This window comes from Dreissena polymorpha, chromosome 5 (assembly GCF_020536995.1).
Source record: "Dreissena polymorpha isolate Duluth1 chromosome 5, UMN_Dpol_1.0, whole genome shotgun sequence".
In the NCBI taxonomy this organism is placed as follows: domain Eukaryota; kingdom Metazoa; phylum Mollusca; class Bivalvia; order Myida; family Dreissenidae; genus Dreissena; species Dreissena polymorpha.
In genome coordinates this window covers 82,251,436-82,267,398 of record NC_068359.1, presented here as the reverse complement: position 1 = coordinate 82,267,398, position 15,963 = coordinate 82,251,436, and the positions used below count along the sequence as shown (strand labels likewise).

Here is a 15,963-nt window from a genome sequence, read left to right as displayed (position 1 = left end):
GCCACATAGTGATTCACTAAACTATTAACGTGTAAGGTATTAGTAATGCCGCTATTTTCATGTTTCTCCTAGACAGAAGCGGATATTGTTATCACGTCCCCGTTTGTCCTCGCTTTCTTAACGGACAACGTCGATTGATGGGCGAACTATAGCGAGGGCATGTTAAATATAAGCAGAGTTCTGAGAAAACTGGGCATAATGCATGTGCGTAAAGTGTCGTCCCAGATAAGCCTGTGCAGTCCGCACAGGCTAATCAGGGACGACACTTTCCGCTTTAATTGGATTTTTGCTTAGAAGAGACTTCATTTAGACGTTAAATTTCATTAAAGCGAAAAGTGTCGTCCCTGATTAGCCTGTGCAGACTACACAGGCTAATCTGGGACGACACTTTACGCACATGCATTATGCCCAGTTTTCTCAGAACACGACTCATATCGAATAATAATGAGTTCACTTCTTTGTAAAGTCTTACTAGAAATAGTATTAAATAATTACTAAATTAAACAACACATAGTAAGGTTCTTCTGATCATGCAAAAATTGAACAAATCTAAGGCATTCGCAACAAAGTTCACCCTGCTGTTCAACGAAGCGACAACGGAGATAGCCATCCCTCTAGACAATACAGGCCAGCAGAAACGCGCATGTAACGCATGACTTTCGACCACAAAGGGTGTTGTTCAAGCCGTGATGGTTTTTTTTATTCAAATCATCAATAAAGATAAGGAAAGTATATATATATAACATTTAAACTGCACAAAACACTTTTTTAAGCAAGCGTACTATTAAAAGGAATACATTAAGAAGAGAGTCCATTGGCTGGAAGGTATAACCGCTCAATTTCAATAGCATTGAGTAATTGAGCTTTTTAATTAAGGTCTTTCAACTCGGCTAATTGCAGAAATATCTAAAGGTTGGGCATTTGCTTAGTTATGAATTGATTATATTAAGTGTAGCCTAATATATCATCTCGGATTTGATTGAGGTATTCCTTTTGATGTTTGCAGATGATGTTTTTTGCAATAAATGTTAATTTAGGTTATTGGCTTACACAAGCAGCTTTCTATAAGATGTTTTGTGAACACAGTCGATAAAACAAAATAGTGATTTAAAATAAGGGGACAAATGATATAGAATTGGAGTTTAATTTATTGTAAATAAGAGGTTGTCAACGATTTTAATTTTAAAGATTTTTACATTTTGACGTAGTATAAAATGAATGCCGATATTATAGTAAAACTACATTCCCATATATAGTGTAGTATTTATTGTATGTGAGCATTGTCTCGAAATACACTCAAAAAATAAAAATTGTAAAATACTTATCTCACACGAATCATGAAGGCATATAATACATGCAAGTAATGAATTGCTCTAAAAATACAAGAACAAATCCTTGAGTATGTCCCTTTTGAAATGAAAAAAAGCTATTAATTTATTTTGCTAACAAAAAACTAACAAATATCAAACAGGAATTTATTTTAATTCGGCAATACGCATTAAATAATCAAGCCACTCACTTTAATTGAATTCGGCAATAAGCATCACATAATCAAGCCACTCACTTTAATTGAATTCGGCAATACGCATTAAATAATCAAGCCATGCACTTAAATTAAATTCGGCAATAAGCATTAAATAATCAAGCCACTCACTTTAATTGAATTCGGCAATAAGCAACACATAATCAAGCCACTCACTTTAATTAAATTCGGCAATAAGCATTAAATAATCAAGCCACTCACACGCATGCTTCGTGATTTCACAGGTCTCATATTATAAGCTGTCCTCTAAAAGCATTCGCAATTCAGGTTGAAGGATCAACGGGGTTTTCAGGGGTTTACATACGGGCTGGACAGAATGTAAAGAACTTTATTTTTTTTCAAATATCTCAAGTTATTGAGATACATTTTAACAAAAATCTTAAGTGCATGAAAGACAGTTTGTCTTTCAGTTTGTGCCGATGTGTTCAAGTATACGAATAAATTATTGAATACGCCTAAATCGGTGACAAAATGTCACTTTACATGAAGCATAACCTTGCAGTACACAAGGGATTTTTGAACAAGACCACAGGCTTATTAAATAAAGTAATCGTGATGTAGACATATTTCACATTGCCATAAGCAGCATAAAAATCTGTGTTTTGTGCACTAATTTAAATTCTAAAGAAAATTTGTTTTGAAAAGTTATTTGAAAAAAAAACACTCATCCGTGTGTTTACATCCATTAACGTTTAATTGGCGCCCCCACAAAGTCACGTGATCCTGCACCCTATGACTTGGCACGGTCCATTACAACAACGTACATACAGATAATGACCTGCTTACCCGCTGTATATTTGATTTATTGTATACACACCTGACCGACCGACTGAATGACTGACTTTGACAGACTGAAGAAGATATCTAATATAATTATATTGAACGTTAATTATTCCAACGCTTGTAAAAGCGTGGGGATAGTGTTTTGGTATCCATCTTTATGTCTGTCCAGTCGGCCACTATCTCCTCCTACACTATTAGCATTAAAACCTTGAAACTTACACACATGGTAGCTATGAGCATATTTGCGAAAATGACGGCGACGGAATTTGATCCGACCCCGGGGTCAAAAGTTATGGGTAAATAAATTGGTAAAATGGGTAAAAAGCAACTCATTTTACTAACAACATGCGACGCACATGATAATAACGTTTTACCCAGGGGTCAGATCAAAATTCCAAATAGTGCACCGTCTCACATATGCTCATAGCTACCATTTGTGTAAGTTTCAAGGTTCTACTGCTAATAGTGTAGGAGGAGATAGTGGAGAACCACGCCCACCCAAAACGTTAAAATGGGTAAAAAACAACTCATTTTACTAACAACATGCGACGCACATTATAATAACTTTCGATCCAGGGGTCAGATCAAAATTCCAATAGTGCACCGTCGCACATATGCTCATAGCTACCATGTGTGTAAGTTTCAAGGTTCTAGTGCTAATAGTGTTGGAGGAGATAGTGGACAACAACGCCCACCCAAAATTTTGTTTTAACATAACTTCTTCATTTTTCACCAATACATGTATACCGGAAAAACTACTTTTTGGAAAAAGCCACTAATCTGCTGGTACAAATAAAGCTGACCCATTTATAATCCTTTCAAAATCACACACTGTATCGACCGTTATGATTTAAAGTAAGCTATCATTGGTTGATATAATGGAACAGCGTTGCTTGTTCCGGGGTGTTAGTGGGTTTTTCTAAACTCGTGCTTTTCCGGGATACGTCTATTGACTTCAAATTAATTCTGAACATCTCTTTTGACACCATGGTCTGTCTCGACCATCCATGTCCACATTACCCTTCCCAGGGCAACAAAAAAAAAAAGGTTAAGGCAGTTTGGTTTCCGTCCTCTTTGAAATTTATCGAGAGGTTCACGGGTACTACTTCCTCGTACCCCCAATTTGTTTCGTACCCAACATTTTTCGTAACTATTTTTTTTTTCATAACCGATTTTGTTTCGTACCCAAATTATTTTTCATACCTAAGGATTTTTCGTACCACAATTTTTTTTAGTACCCAATTTTTTTCGTACCCAAATTTGTATCGTACCCATTTTTTTCGTAACCAATTTTTGTTTCGTACCCAAAATTTTTCGTACACATTTTTTTTCGTACCAATTTTTTTCGTACCAACTTTTTTCGTACCACACTTTTTTTCATACCCAAATTTTTGTTCGTACCCATTTTGTTTTCGTAACCAAATTTTGTTTCGTACCAAAATTTATTTCGTGCCCAAATTTTTTCGTACCCAAGTTTTTTTTCGTACCTATTTTTTTCGTACCCAAATTTATTTTAGTACCCACATTTTTATTCGTACCCACATTTTTTCGCACCCTATTGTTTTTTCGTTCCCAAATTTATTTTTGTACCCAAATTTTTTTCTTTCCCAATTTTTTTGTCATAATGTTTTCGTACCCAAAATGTTCGTACCAAATTTGTTTTCGTACCCAAAATTTTGTTTTTACATAACGTCTACATTAATTCACCAATTGACTTCAAATTATTACTGAACATCTCTTATGACAACTCGGTCTATCTTGACCATCCATGTCCACATTACCCACCCCGGGGCCCCACCAACATATTCCTTTCCCACCCAAAATTACCTTTTAATATAACATCTATGCGGCGTGGGGATACGCGTCGGCGTCTGCCGCGCCACTTCTGTGTTCTTTTGTCTTTAAGTGTGTCTCTCAATTAATATTCAGCGATCTATCCTAACAATAATTTCACCTTTTATCAGGCATTGTGCGCTATTACCTATATCCAGTACATTCGTACGAAATCCTACATCAGTTACATAAGGCAACAATTACCTTAATTAGATCGCTTGATTACTAGTATTAACTAGTTTATAACTAGATAACTACATACTAGTATTACACCGAACATTGATATTAAGGTTAACTATTGACCATTAATCAGCCTTTTAATTAGGTGAGCAAGCTGAATACAGGAAAGAGGTTTCCTGTAGTGACTAAATTTTAGTTTATCCCTTCGTTAGCGATGAACAGTCTCAATTCCGACACAACCCATCCGAATTAATTAATAAAAAGGTACTACATTTTAATTTTAGTCATCAGTAAGATTGTGATAAGAAAATTTTGGCACTTTAATTAATGCAACTTTATAAAGCAGGTTTTAGACCTGTCCACCATACAATATCGTTGTACAAACATCAGAAGAATTTTATCATCAGATACTTTAATGATACTTTATTCAGAAGTGTTACCGAGAAACGATCACAAATTACATGACGAACAGTTTCGCTTACAAAAAAAAATATGCATCAAGATATATTTCCGACTTTCGTAAAAAAGCTCGTCTGTCTAATATGGCTAGAAAGTTAGCCGAATCGAATGACAGTAATAAAAGGAATTAAACGAAACATAAAACCTGTTTTTGCGTGGACCATCTTTATTTCCGTTCGGTATCACATGATAATCCCTTGATTGGTTGAACTAAAACACGTGTTACACCGGATATGGCCAAAGTCCCAAAGAATATATCAACTTAAAAAAAATGTTTATGTTAAGGACAGTTAGTTCTTTGGTTTCAGGGATTCATAAGCAGTAATAATTTGCATTCATCTTGTAATTCTAAAATACAGATGACGAAATTATCCATTATGATGTCATGGTAACGATTCATTAGAGAAGTGATTGTCTGAGACGACCATGAAACAAATACACCATACATATATAAAGTATAACGTTTTATAAAACTGTAACAAATACAAGTAAAAGTAGGAAAAAATGTGCCGTACCATGCATACTGAAAATACATGAAGCTCCCACAATTGGTTCAATGTCAACGAAAATATAGTTTTTGATGGCGAATATTGGTATTTTTCTCGGCAATATAAAGTTTGTTTTTATATACTGTCGGTCAAGCAATCAATTAAACATAAGTACACACATGGGATAGTGCCTCTCCAGCTTAATTGAACAGATTTCGGATCGATAGTTCAAGGGTTCTTGTTCCGAACTCTATGGTCAACGAATATCGAATACCATGAGTCGCGTTCTGAGAAAACTGGGCATATTGTATGTTCGTAAAGTGTCGTCCCAGCTTAGACTGTGCAGTCCGCACAGGCTAATCAGGGACGACACTTTCCGCTTTTATGACATTTTTCGATTAAATGAAGTCTCTTCTTAGCAAAAATCTAATTTAGGCGCAAAGTGTCGTCCCTGATTAGCCTGTGCGGACTGCACAGGCTAATCTGGGACGACACTTTACGCACATGCAGTATGCCCATTTTTCTCAGAACAAGACTCCCATGATTCACACATATTTCTTGGATAAGAATGGTAAGAGCAATTTCTCTTATGACTTACGGTGATCTTATTTAAGCGTATATCCGATCTTACCATATAATTATATGAGCCAGGCTCTGTGAATAACGGGTTTAGTGCATATGGAAAAATGTCATTCCATATAAGCCTGTGCAGTCCGCACAAGCTAATCAGGGACAACACTTTCCGCCTAAACAAGATATTTGCAAAGAAGAGACTTTCTTGAAACGTAAAATATTATAAAAGCGAAAAGTGTCGTCCCTGATTAGCCTGTGTGGAATGCACAAGCTAATATGGGACGACACATTACGCACAGGCATTAAACCCCCTTTTCACAGAGCACGGCACAATTTTCATACCAGAATAACATGTTGATAACCAAGTGGCATATATGTTCAAAGGTCGTAATCGAATATCATGATATTTTAGTTTTCATCAAGCGTTATAAATTTTCGTCTGTAAAGTCCGATATCCATTCATGAATAGAAACGTGTACACTGTTCCGGAACCGTACGAGTAAATAGTTGTTTATATTGGCCCGTTCTTGGCTTGTATTTACTGTATCAAAATAATCAATATTTAATAAACATGACCCTTTAAATGTAAAAAAATATATATATTATTAAATTTCCTCGTTCATAATCATGTTGTGGTTAAGATTTCGCGAATAAAGTGTTGACAAAAAGGGGAATATACCTATATTTTTGCTTTAAAATTGAAGACTTAAAATTGCTTGTGATACGTTTGCCGTTTTCCGTACGCTATATAACAAAGCACAACCAACAACATTAGCCCACACATAGATGGTGTCGTGGCAGCTTTTCCGGAGCTGTTTAACGTTATTTCATTGTTTCACATCAACGCTGGCTGACATCATTTATGCACGAACCATACCATCAGCAATCGGACGCCCTTTTATGTGCGCTCTCATTAAAACTACTGCCGACCCGTTTTCGTTTCGGCTCATTTGACACCGCTTGCGTTATGTTTACGTTTTGCGTCTCTGCGATGAAATCACACCGAGTTCCCATAATGGTCGCAACCCGGTCATCCTTGGCGCCGGGTTTGAGTCTGATACGCAGTAGTTGTCGTATGGCTTGCCGGAAATTCGGATTGTAGACGACGTAAAGGACAATATTGTAGGCGGTGCTAAACGTTGCCATGGCCAACAGGAAGAGGTTGAGGAAGCCGCTGGCGTCGCTGCTCGCGTCCCTGTTGGTGATTTTCTAAAATATGAAGCAAAATAATCGATAAGTGTATTACAAACGCATTCAAAGACGATCACAAGTACTTCAAACCGGTACGTGTTTGATATTCAATGATTGATAAATAAACATATTAAGAGGATATATTTTTGTTTCGGTAAAGTACCGATATGTATTTTCCCAGTAAAGGGGGGCATTTTAAAATTGCATTAGTGCTTGCGCGAGATCAAAAGCAATTAGAATTTACGATTTCATGTAATTAGCATTTGTGATAAGAAATAAAACTATTAATATTGATTTAAATGTATCTTTACTTATGTTTGATGCTTCACTTTACAGACCGTTCAAAAGACATTCCTGATAATATAAACAAGTATCTACGGAGTAAATATAGTTATTTTCTCATTAATATCTAACATTTTATCACAAGCATGAAATAAAATACTTATGTGTTTTATTGATATAAGAGGTTTGTTTTGATGAAAAATTTAACTTCCATATCCTATTAAACTATATAATCTCATCAGGATTTTTTTGTGTTTCTCATACTTCATCTTCACTGTTTGGTGTACTTTTCCTCTGATTACAGGTTAACTGAATCATTTACCCGAAACCTTATAAGTAATTTATTAACTGTTCACATGCGCCGCGGTCTGGGAAAACTGAGCTTAATGCATGCGCGCATTGTCATCCCAGATAAGTTTGGATACCACACGTTCTAATAAGGTTTGACACTCTCCTCCTTTCAAAGAGAATTCAATAAACGCTGAAAGTGTTGTGCGGACTGCACAGGCTTATCTAGGCGGCCACTTTACGCCCAGGCATAACGCGCAGTTTTTTTCCAGAACGTGGTCCATAGTTTTGCAGTGTCTGAGGGCCACAAACTGTATTACACATTTATTGCACGAGGATTTTATAATTAAAGGCGCTTGTTCGCAGATTTTGGCATATTTTGAAGTTTGTCATTAAATGCTTTATATTGATTAATGTAAACATTAATTAAAAGCTCCAGTAAAAAATCAAGAATAAAATTTAAAAAAAGTAGCCGGTACCAGGGCTCGAACCAGTGACCCCCGGAGTCCTGGAATTAGTCTGAAGTTAAAACACATTAGCCCTCTCGGCTATTCCACCGGGTATACATAGTTTTAGTATTTCATACCTTATATAAGCAAACTTCGTAGTTTCGTAAATTTAAACAACAACAACAGAACTCTCCAAATTATTCAATCGTTTCGCGTTGCAACGTGTTTAATTTTTAGGTTTTCAAATCGTCAAAAGATACGTATAATGGCTATATTGGACTATGGTAAAAGTTCAGTAATACTGTTTTCTCACAAATATCATAACTAAAACGAAATTTTGCGAATCTGAAACAACTTTTTTCAATTTTGTCAATTTACCAAACCGTGAAAAGATCCCTTTAACAAAAACGATCGACGTCTTTGTCGTGATTTTGCGAAGTTCTCATTAGAAGATCGCATGTCCTTATTAGGTAATATTAAGTCGCAATTATATGATAGTGGAAAAATACAATAATCCTATGGACTGGGGATAATAACGCTTCGAACATTTTAAGCAGCTTAATTTGTACTTCAAACATCACAACATCACAATTACGTACTGCATATAGTAATGTGATGAAGAAGGGAAGCCATGAGACTGCAAAAACCACGGCGACAACAATTAGTAGCTTGATTATCCGTATCCGGTTCCGGAACAGCTGGAAATTCTGATTGCGTGCCGAATTTGGCGCGGCGTTCACCTGCTTCCCTTTCTTCCAGACGAACATGGACACCCGAATGTAGTTGAAAAAAATAAGAAACACCGGTACAACGTATGACACCAGAGTGACGGTAATGGCGTTCGCGAGGGAGTAGCCGTGTGGCACGTGAGTGCTGTCGCATGCGTAGTGAGCTTGTGACGCGTTGTCGCCGGCTTTGCGCGGAAGAGGATTCACCTGGTACTCGACAAGAGTCGGCATTGAAACGAGGAAACCGAACAGCCAGATGGCGGGACAAATCTTATAGAGACCGCTGTAGGTCAACTGAGTTTTGTGCGACTCTTTGATGGCGCGGTGGCGCTCGAAGGAGACGCAGACGAGAGTGTAGATGGAGCTTGTGATAATGAACACCGGAAAGAAGTACACGATCTTGCACAAGGCGTTTCCTGTAATGAGTTACCCTTTATTAGTTAACTACATGTATGTAAAACTGGTTGTTATCTGATATAAAAGTTCCCAAAATGAGTTGACAATCTTGCATTGGATGTTCTTTGCATTAATTATTATAAAATGTGTGCACAATAGTGCACAATTTGTTACCTTAAATATACTACCTAACATCAGTTGAATACACAGGTTGTTCCAAAAGTAAAGTAACCGAACTGAGTTGACTATCTTACAAGGGTTGTTGCCCTTCTATTAATTACCTAAATTTAGTTTACTGGCTTACACCCGATATCATCTGAATTTAAATACCTGAAAGAGTTGTATATATTACACAGTGCATAATATGAAATATAGGTATTGAAATAGGTTGACTATCTTGCAAGGGGACTTATATAAAGTTACCGAAAAAGTTTGCCACCACATACATAATGTGTTCTTTAACAATTTAACAAAACTTAGTCGTCGATCGTAAATACAATGTGTAAATATGAAATAATTTACCCAACGTCTGTATATACTATCTTACACTGATTATTACTTGAAAAAAAAATAACCAAAACATTTTGACAATCATAAACAGGGTGTTAGCTTACATAAGATATCCAAAAGTAATTAGAATTTTAAAGCCACACAACTTATTTGGCATAGTACATCTAAGTATAAATAAGAAACATATTTTATCTATGTCAATTATAATATATCTGGTGGTTGCTAGGTAGAAATCCGTCTTTTTTTGCGCTTTTGAACTTTAAAATAATCGCGTTTGTCGAAATGGGCGTATACATAAAGAAATCCTACTTTTGGTTTTAAAAGCGGTAAGTTTTGCACAAAAATTAATTTCTTGCTAACTAGGTTATAGATTTAATGACAATTTTGCACACTTTCAAATTGCATCTATATGTATTGATTAACATGTATTTCATTTCAAGGTCAGAGGCTTTAAGTAGAGTGTTACCTGAAAGTTACAGTTATCGAATTAAATATACTGTCTTATTCAGAGTATCATCTGAAGTAAAGCAATCTAATTGAATTGACTATCTAACACAGAGTGTTTGCTGAAATAAAGTATCTGAATTAAATTGAGTGCGTTATACAGGGTGTAATCTGAAATAAAGTATACGATTTGAATTGAGTGTCTTACATGAAATTGTACCTGAATTAAAATAATAAAACCTGACTCTACTGCTTTGGTACGTTTTTGCAATTTTCTAAATAGAGATTTAAGCGTTGAGGGGTGGTGCGAAGGATACGGAATGCATGTGGGGAAATATCGCTTTAGCAAAATTGATTTGTTTTAAAGCCTTTGATGTAAATAGAAATACATGAACACATGAACAAGCAGTAGACTTAATTAACTTTTTATGGAAATGCGTTACGTCCTCCTTAAGTAGCTATGTGCATGCCGGTCATGGGTCCGTTTAAGGAAATGCGTTACGTCCTCCTTATGTAGCTATGTGCATGCCGGTCAGGGGTCCGTTTTTATGAAGATTCATAAGCTCTTTTTAACTTCGGCTTAAATGAATATGAATATAAACCATGCCATAGCAATATTGAAATCCCAATAAATAAAAATGCATTCCTTTCTCATAAAATGCAATTCAAAGTTGCAAAATTTTAAGAAATTTTATAATAATTCGCCCCATTGGTGCAAAAAGGTACCATGTGCCTTCTAATTTCAATGCCACGTGGTGCCTTTTTGCTCCAAGGGGGCATTTCAGTTCTAAATACCATCTCTGGCCTCACCTTCGTGGAAGTCCTCCACGTGCGTGATATCGTGCAGCCGCTGGGGCATGACAAAGCCGGCCAGGATGATATCGGTGACAGACAGGTTACAGATGAAACCGTTGGTCACCGAGCGCAGTTTCCGGAAGCGGACCACGCAGTAGATCACCAAGGCGTTGCCAAGGACGGCGAACAGAAGCACGAGCGACATAATCGCCAGATAGATCCACAGACCGACGTTCATTTTGTTTTTATAAAAAAAACTTCTTCTAAGCTTTTAACTGTTCATTTATGCGTCTCTTCATACCGCCTCGGACATACATATGACAAACGTGTCTCATGTTAAAATCAAGTCCTTTGTTGAATGAATCTATTTTTATTACGCTTAATTTTATTTATTTTAAGTGTTCCAAAACAAAAGGATAACCTGTTAATTTTACTGTATGTTGAGTATTCATTTCTCTTGAGTTTACCCTAGACTCTTGCGTTTACAGATGTTTTTGAATTTACCAGAGCTTTCTATTATACCTGCGTCTCTTGATTGCACAGATCCATCGGTTGTACCAACACTTCTTGATTATACCTGCGTCTCTTGATTGCACCGGTCCATCGGTTGTACCAACACTTCTTGATTATATCCGCGTCTCTTGATTGCACAGGTCCATCGGTTGTACCAACACTTCTTGATTATATCCGCGTCTCTTGATTGCACCGGTCCACCGGTTGTACCAACACTTCTTGATTATATCCGCGTCTCTTGATTGCACAGATCCATCGGTTGTACCAACACTTCTTGATTATACCTGCGTCTCTTGATTGCACAGATCCACCGGTTGTACCAACACTTCTTGATTATATCCGCGTCTCTTGATTGCACAGATCCACCGGTTGTACCAACACTTCTTGATTATATCCGCGTCTCTTGATTGCACCGGTCCACCGGTTGTACCAACACTTCTTGATTATATCCGCGTCTCTTGATTGCACAGATCCATCGGTTGTACCAACACTTCTTGATTATATCCGCGTCTCTTGATTGCACAGATCCATCGGTTGTACCAACACTTCTTGATTATATCCGCGTCTCTTGATTGCACAGATCCATCGGTTGTACCAACACTTCTTGATTATACCTGCGTCTCTTGATTGCACAGGTCCATCGGTTGTACCAACACTTCTTGATTATACCTGCGTCTCTTGATTGCACAGATCCATCGGTTGTACCAACACTTCTTGATTATATCCGCGTCTCTTGATTGCACAGATCCATCGGTTGTACCAACACTTCTTGATTATACCTGCGTCTCTTGATTGCACAGGTCCATCGGTTGTACCAACACTTCTTGATTATATCCGCGTCTCTTGATTGCACAGGTCCATCGGTTGTACCAACACTTCTTGATTATACCTGCGTCTCTTGATTGCACAGGTCCATCGGTTGTACCAACACTTCTTGATTATATCCGCGTCTCTTGATGTAAGGCGTCGTTTGCTTTTACATGTCTCTTGATAAAATGAGCCATTTGATATAACGTGGCTCTTGATGGTATGAGTCCCTTCTTTTAAAGTATGTCCTGGTTTTTGCGACCCGAAAATTCCTTGATTGTATGCATTCCTTTTTCACTTGTCGTTTGAAGCTATGTTAGTTTTGCAATTTTTATTCATTGTTTCTATGTCTAGCATTCATGTGGCAGCATACATTTCACCACGGGTTAATGTTTCTTTAATTATTTTACAAATGTATCACGTGAAATGTTCTTTAATTACTTCGCTCATGTAACTGTCGAACTTTCTGTTGAATGTAAATGTTTTAATACACTGTGCGTAATAGTTTATGTACACACTTATTTGTAAGCACAAATGAACATTGATCTTTATATTCATATTAATCAATGTTTCGAATGTTTGTTCAACTGAAACGAACTATTCTGTCTAATAAACTACGTCCAATAAAAACATGTTTTATATCACTGGATGATTTACTGATCAAATGTCAAATTAAGTTCACCATTCAATATCTGCTCTTTGAAAGAAAATAACTCGTGATTATTAAAGCACGTGATGTGTCACCTCGAATGGAAATCGCAACGTATCAAAACACGCCGCTTTACCTGAGTGAAGTTGCTTCATACCACCAATGAAATCCAAGACAGAAAAACACGCATTATATCTGATATCCAATAATGTTTGCTGATTTAAGAATCGTGACAAAAATATGAGTCGTGCTCTGAGAAAACTGGACTTAAAGCATGTGCGTAAAGTGTCGTCCCAGATAAGCCTATGCAGTTCGCACAGGCTAATCAGGGACGACACTTTCCGCTATTTTTAGCTTCAAGGAAGTCCCTCCTTACCGAAAATCAAGTTTAGGCGGAAAGTGTCGTCCCTGATCAGCCTGTGCGGACTGCACAGGCTAATCTGGGATGACACTTGACGCAAATGCATTAAGACCAGTTTTCTCAGAAAAAGGCTCATATTAGTTCGATGACCGACCATGCTAGGTTCCATAATCAGCGCGATTATTAATGAGCGGATTGGCATCTGGCAATACACTTTTCATTAAGAAGACGTGTTCACAATCGACTACATCTTGTCGTAGATTCCACATGTACATTCGATCTACAATTAATATCCCTTATGTATATAGGCAACTTTATATTGTATGTACATGCAATTCCTTGATACGAGACATTCGTTTCCATATTTACGTTGATATATCGCGTGACATTATCCTGTTAGAGTATACGATGCCGATGTCGAAAATTGCGCGCAACAAATTCAAGAACGCCGGAAGTCCCCGAGGAATCCAGGAATGAACGAGGCATCGATGACATTATACGGCCATTCTACAGCAACTTAAGTATTCAAATAAGGTCAGATAAGAAATATAAACTAGCTGGAAAAATGGGATTATATTTTATTAAAAGGTGCTTTTTTTATAGATTTGCACCTGGTAGATTTCGTTTATTCAAATAGTGTTGGTTATCCGTGAAAAATTATTGATGACATAAAATTATGAGACATAAAGGTCACAAATAAGGAAAGCTCTGATCGTTGGAAATATATAAATTTTATTTAAATACTTATTTGAGTTTTTTTAGCGAACCAACAAATAATTTGAAATCCAAACATTAGTGTTCAGTTGTTTTGTTGACTCTGTGGGGGAAACTGTTACTCATTTACATAACGAAAAATGCTCGAAATAACTGATTTGTCGAGTTATTGGATGCTCGTCGGGCTTTTATCCACATGTCAACTGTTCGAACTCCATCAGAAACATCTTTTAGCTTATCGAGTATTTATCCATGTTGAAAGTTTGCATGTTAAATTTAAAATACAAACATACGTTTTTATATTCATAATATCGCAACATCCGGGCACTTGCGTCAGTAAGAGTTACGTGCCCCTTGACGACGGTGAAAACAATATTGACAATATTTAGCGCTGCGCTATTTTATTTGCATTGAGAAATAGAGCGTGATCGTTATTTATATATTTAAACGATACATTAAAAAAAATCAACATGCAAACAAGTTGTTCTACTTTACTGAAACAAATTAGATTAAAAACAAACAATAACAAGGTCTGTTTGTAAAACATGCATGCCCCGATATGGGCTGTCCGTTGTAGTGGCAGCCATTGTGTGAATACGATTTTTGTCACTGTGACCTTGACCTTTGACCTAGTGACCTGAAAATCAATAGGGGTCATCTGCGAGTCACGATCAATGTACCTATGAAGTGTCATGATCCTAGGCAAAAGCGTTCTTGAGTTATCATCCGAAAATCATTTTACTATTTCGGGTCACCGTGACCTTGACCTTTGACCTTGTGACCTCAAAATCAATAGGTGTTATCTGCAAGTCATGATCAATCTACCCATGAAGTTTCATGATCCTAGGCGTATGCGTTCTTGAGTTATCATCCGGAAACCATTTTACTATTTCGGATCACCGTGACCTTGACCTTTGACCTAGTGACCTCAAAATCAATAGGGGTCATCTGCAAGTCATGATCAATCTACCCATGAAGTTTTGTGATCCTAGGCGTATGCGTTCTTGAGTTATCATTCAAAAACCATTTTACTATTTCTGGTCACCGTGACCTTGACCTTTGACCTAGTGATCTCAAAATGAATAGGGGTCACCTGCGAGTCATGATCAATGTACCTATGAAGTTTCATGATTCTAGGCCCAAGCGTTCTTGAGTTATCGTCTGACAACCACCTGGTGGACGGACCGACAGACCGACCGACAGACCGACATGAGCAAAGCAATATACCCCCTCTTCTTCGAAGGGGGGCATAAATATATCAATTTCAAATATACAACATAATAATTGTGACGTCGTCAGCGAAAATCAGTCTTGTGTACGCTGACGTTTATTTCGGGAAATCGCGAGATAAAAATCTTGTACGAAAATGCGCTGGATATTTCGTCTTTTTCATACAATTTCTCCGCTCATAATTTATGACATGCTTTGAAAATTTCCACAATATAGCATGTATATGTCCTTTAAACACTGGCACAATTGGTTGTTTGTAATCCGCTTATTTAATTCAAATTATTCCCCTTGAAAGACACTGTTTCGTTTGAGCAGTTCACAGGTAGCGCAACCTGTCTCGTAGTGTTCATTTTCAATGGCTATTAAACGCTGTAAATCAAAATGACATCGTGTACTTATGGATGTCTTCAATTGAAGAAGGTTCGGAAATGATATTTCCACATGCTTAAAATAGGTAAGTGAAATATATATATATGTGTATTTTGGCTTTGTGATTAATTTTCGCGACTCGCAAGTTTGACCCGGAAGTAAACTGTACGATAGCAACTGAATTGTTAACATGAAATGGTGGAAGATTTAAATTTGACTTTAAAATATCATGTCTAAATTTATTAACACCAATACTATTCAATGTGAAATTTCACAAGACCAGGACACTTTGTTTTTAAATTTAAATGATTTATCGAATGTAAATGAACTTTATTTTGAAACTTCTCACCCCGCTACTCAAGATTTGTTTGATGTGGT

The 15,963-nt window shown here is 36.9% G+C and overlaps 1 protein-coding gene and 1 pseudogene across 1 annotated transcript; one reads left to right on the top strand and one right to left on the bottom strand.

Annotated features, from left to right (window-relative positions):
* The window catches only part of LOC127882000 (zinc finger protein 737-like), a 259,848-nt pseudogene that overhangs the window by 84,703 nt on the left and 159,182 nt on the right, over positions 1 to 15,963 (top strand).
* On the bottom strand, positions 5,222 to 13,044 carry LOC127882007 (neuropeptide FF receptor 2-like). Its single transcript, XM_052430375.1, has 4 exons — positions 12,345 to 13,044; positions 10,958 to 11,464; positions 8,669 to 9,213; positions 5,222 to 7,068 (listed from the first exon to the last, which is right to left on the bottom strand). The coding sequence occupies exons 2-4, from the start codon at positions 11,178 to 11,180 to the stop codon at positions 6,739 to 6,741; spliced, it is 1,098 nt and encodes a 365-aa protein (XP_052286335.1). The 5' UTR covers positions 11,181 to 11,464; positions 12,345 to 13,044; the 3' UTR covers positions 5,222 to 6,738.